This window comes from Oryzias melastigma, linkage group LG7 (genome assembly GCF_002922805.2).
Source record: "Oryzias melastigma strain HK-1 linkage group LG7, ASM292280v2, whole genome shotgun sequence".
Taxonomy (NCBI): domain Eukaryota; kingdom Metazoa; phylum Chordata; class Actinopteri; order Beloniformes; family Adrianichthyidae; genus Oryzias; species Oryzias melastigma.
Window position 1 is genome coordinate 19198711 of NC_050518.1, and position 2748 is coordinate 19201458.

The following is a 2748-nucleotide window of genomic DNA, read 5'->3' on the forward strand; positions in this document are numbered from 1 at the left end:
TGACTCGAGTCCCCACCTCTGGAGCTTTGCACCTAAATAATGGTGAACCCTTTACCACTAGAGCTTTAGCTCCAGTGTTGTTCTTTCGACTACCGTAACTTTTCAACCGTTTACTCAATTGACAAAATCCCAGCAGATTCTGAGGTGGAGAAAAGCACCTTTGCGCTGACATGCAACACATTACAGTAGTGCAGTGATTACGCAATCAGCGTAGTGGAAATGCAACACTATAGCAAAAAAATTACTAACGTAAAGAAACGTACATCTAAGTCGATGTACTTGATACCACATCAGAATCAGACGATTCACGATGATCACGTAAACATGTATATAGTCAAGGCCCAGGGGCCGGATCCGGCCCTCCGGGTAATTTTGTCTGTCCCTCCAGATCCTTTTATTATAATGTTATTAATGGCCCAATGTTATCTTGCGCTTATTTCTAACTTGTACAATTTTAATAAAATATGTTTTTATGGAAAGTAAATTACTGAAAGTTATTTAATGTTTAAGTTGATTGATTTATTCTAATATTCCTGCCTGTTTTTATTCATAGTTATGTTAATTCAATAAATGTTTATCCTGTTTGACCTGCGACTTAAGGTGTGTTTTGTATTTTGGCCCCATGTGTGCACGGTGTGTGTCAATTTCTGAGAATGCACACTTTGTTGGACACTATCCTGCTAATAACATGGTGACTTACAAAATAAATAATTATTAAATAGAATTTTTTAACTTTATTCTTGCTATTTTTTCGGTTTAGATCACTTTTTCACAAAAATTACACTTCTGGGATATCTGAGTTAACAATTTACAAATTAAAAAAATTCAGACAATAAAAATGAAAGGAAAATTTTCTCTCTGGGCTTTTTTTTGTTTTTCTTTTGTTCAAAAGTTGCAAATTTACCAAGTAAAACATTGTGATTAATCGTGATCAATCACAGTGCAAGGGTATGATTAATTTTTTTTTTTTTTTTTACGGTCGACTGCATAGTGAGAATACTCACAGGCTGATCCGGACCCTCGCCCCCCAGAACTCTGAAGCCGAATCCGGACTCCTGGTTCCTTTTGATGAACACATCCAGCTCTTTTGTGTTTGGTGCTGCAAAAACCAAGAAAAAGAGCTTACATTAATAATAAAAAAAGTATAAATGTTTATTTTGTGAAAGGTAATCAGTCGTAAGATAATTTACTTGTTTACACACCGCTCTCCACTCAGTCAAAGCCAGCAGCGCTTAAACAGGATTTGGAATAACCTTAAGCTAAAACTGTGGACTTATCTTCCACATAATGTCCTTTTGGTCCCAAATTTTCTTTAACATAAACCTCAAGGCATTTTTCTATAATTTAGCTTCTTCCCAGTTTAGGAGATCTGCTTAATTCATTTTGAAAACTTTATTTTATTGGTAGCAGTCATATTTCATATTTCCACCTGATATCCCCATTGTGCTTTATAAATACACATGGTTTCTAGTCGTGCTTTGAAGGTTATGAGCTCTTCAGGGTCACTGCATCTAGATGAGGGTTTTCTGTTTTTAGTTTATGTCTTTTGGTGGCTTTTTGTTTTGTGTTGCTCATCTGTGTGTATACTAAACTTTACTGCTTGGAGTTTGGTTCCTTTAAAGTGCTCCTGCAGTGTCAAACAAAATACATTACCTTTTCTTTTTAATACAAAAAAATTGTTTTGCCACATTTAATATTTTTTTCTTGCATTTTTTCCTGAAACATTTGACAGCAAAAGATACTAATTCATGACTTTTGTAGATTTCAGAACTTTCAAACAAAAAAAACTAAAGAATATATATATATATATATATATATATATATATATATAAATACAAGAAAGGGGGGAGTGAAAGTAGATCTTCAATTCTGACTACTTTTTCAGAAAAGTCTGTGAAGGAGTTTTTCGCTCCCATCAAAGGAGGCTGTAAAAAGTGAAAGTTTCCACTCACGCTTGCTGTCCAGAATGGCTTTGGACCTGAGGTAGAGCTCGGAGGCGTCTGGTTTGGGTGAAGATGAGCGAAGGGTGCCGCCGGAGACGGGGAGCGAGTTGGGAGTCACGTCGGACTGAGTGAGGGTCTCAGTGCTGCTGATCATCTCCTGCTGCTGCTGCTGCTGCTGGTGGTGTGAGGGTGGATGGGAGACTGGGTGGGGCTGTAGCTGAGGAACAGGAAGTGGCGCTTGCTCAAGGACAGGCTGTGAAACGGCGTGGGACACAGGCGCTGTAACCTGCAGCACAGAAACAGGCGTATAAGGAATGAATTACAACCAAAAAGCCGATAGTTACGACAAAACCTGTAATTTCAGCTTTTTTTGTTTAACTGCAAGGTGGGTGATGCAGCACTTTTAAGACATTAGCTGAAAATAGCAGGCCGACGCAGAACAAAGCCGAAGGTGTTTCAGCTCCTGCCTCAGCTCTTTTGCTGCTTTTCAAAGCGCGGTAATGAGAAGCAGCGCAGGGACTCTTGAACAGGCCGTATCATCTTACACAGCGAACGCAGAGGGACGTTAAGGTGCTGCCTGCAAGGAGCCAACATGTTTACCCACATGCACTGCCTAAAATAACAATCTGGTGGACGTGGGCTCCATGAATAACGCAGCTGCTCAAACAGCATAAGCCGTGATCCCACACAAACCTTTTGAATACCCATCATCATTCTTTCTTTTCATACCATTATTGTTTTGTTCTTAGACTAAATTTGTACAAAAGGGTCAAAATCCAATTTTTTTTTTTTAGTATTTACTGCA

The 2748-nt window shown here is 38.6% G+C and overlaps 1 protein-coding gene across 3 annotated transcripts in view; it reads right to left on the reverse strand.

Moving 5' to 3' along the window:
- magi3a (membrane associated guanylate kinase, WW and PDZ domain containing 3a) overlaps window positions 1-2748 on the reverse strand; it is a 158201-nt gene that overhangs the window by 12815 nt on the left and 142638 nt on the right. For all 3 annotated transcript variants that reach the window (XM_024292752.2, XM_024292751.2, XM_024292753.2), the window contains 2 exons: window positions 1953-2229; window positions 1005-1099 (listed from right to left, as the gene is read on the reverse strand). In XM_024292752.2, the coding sequence (XP_024148520.1) occupies window positions 1005-1099; window positions 1953-2229 (372 nt within the window). The remainder of the gene's footprint in view (window positions 1-1004; window positions 1100-1952; window positions 2230-2748) is intronic.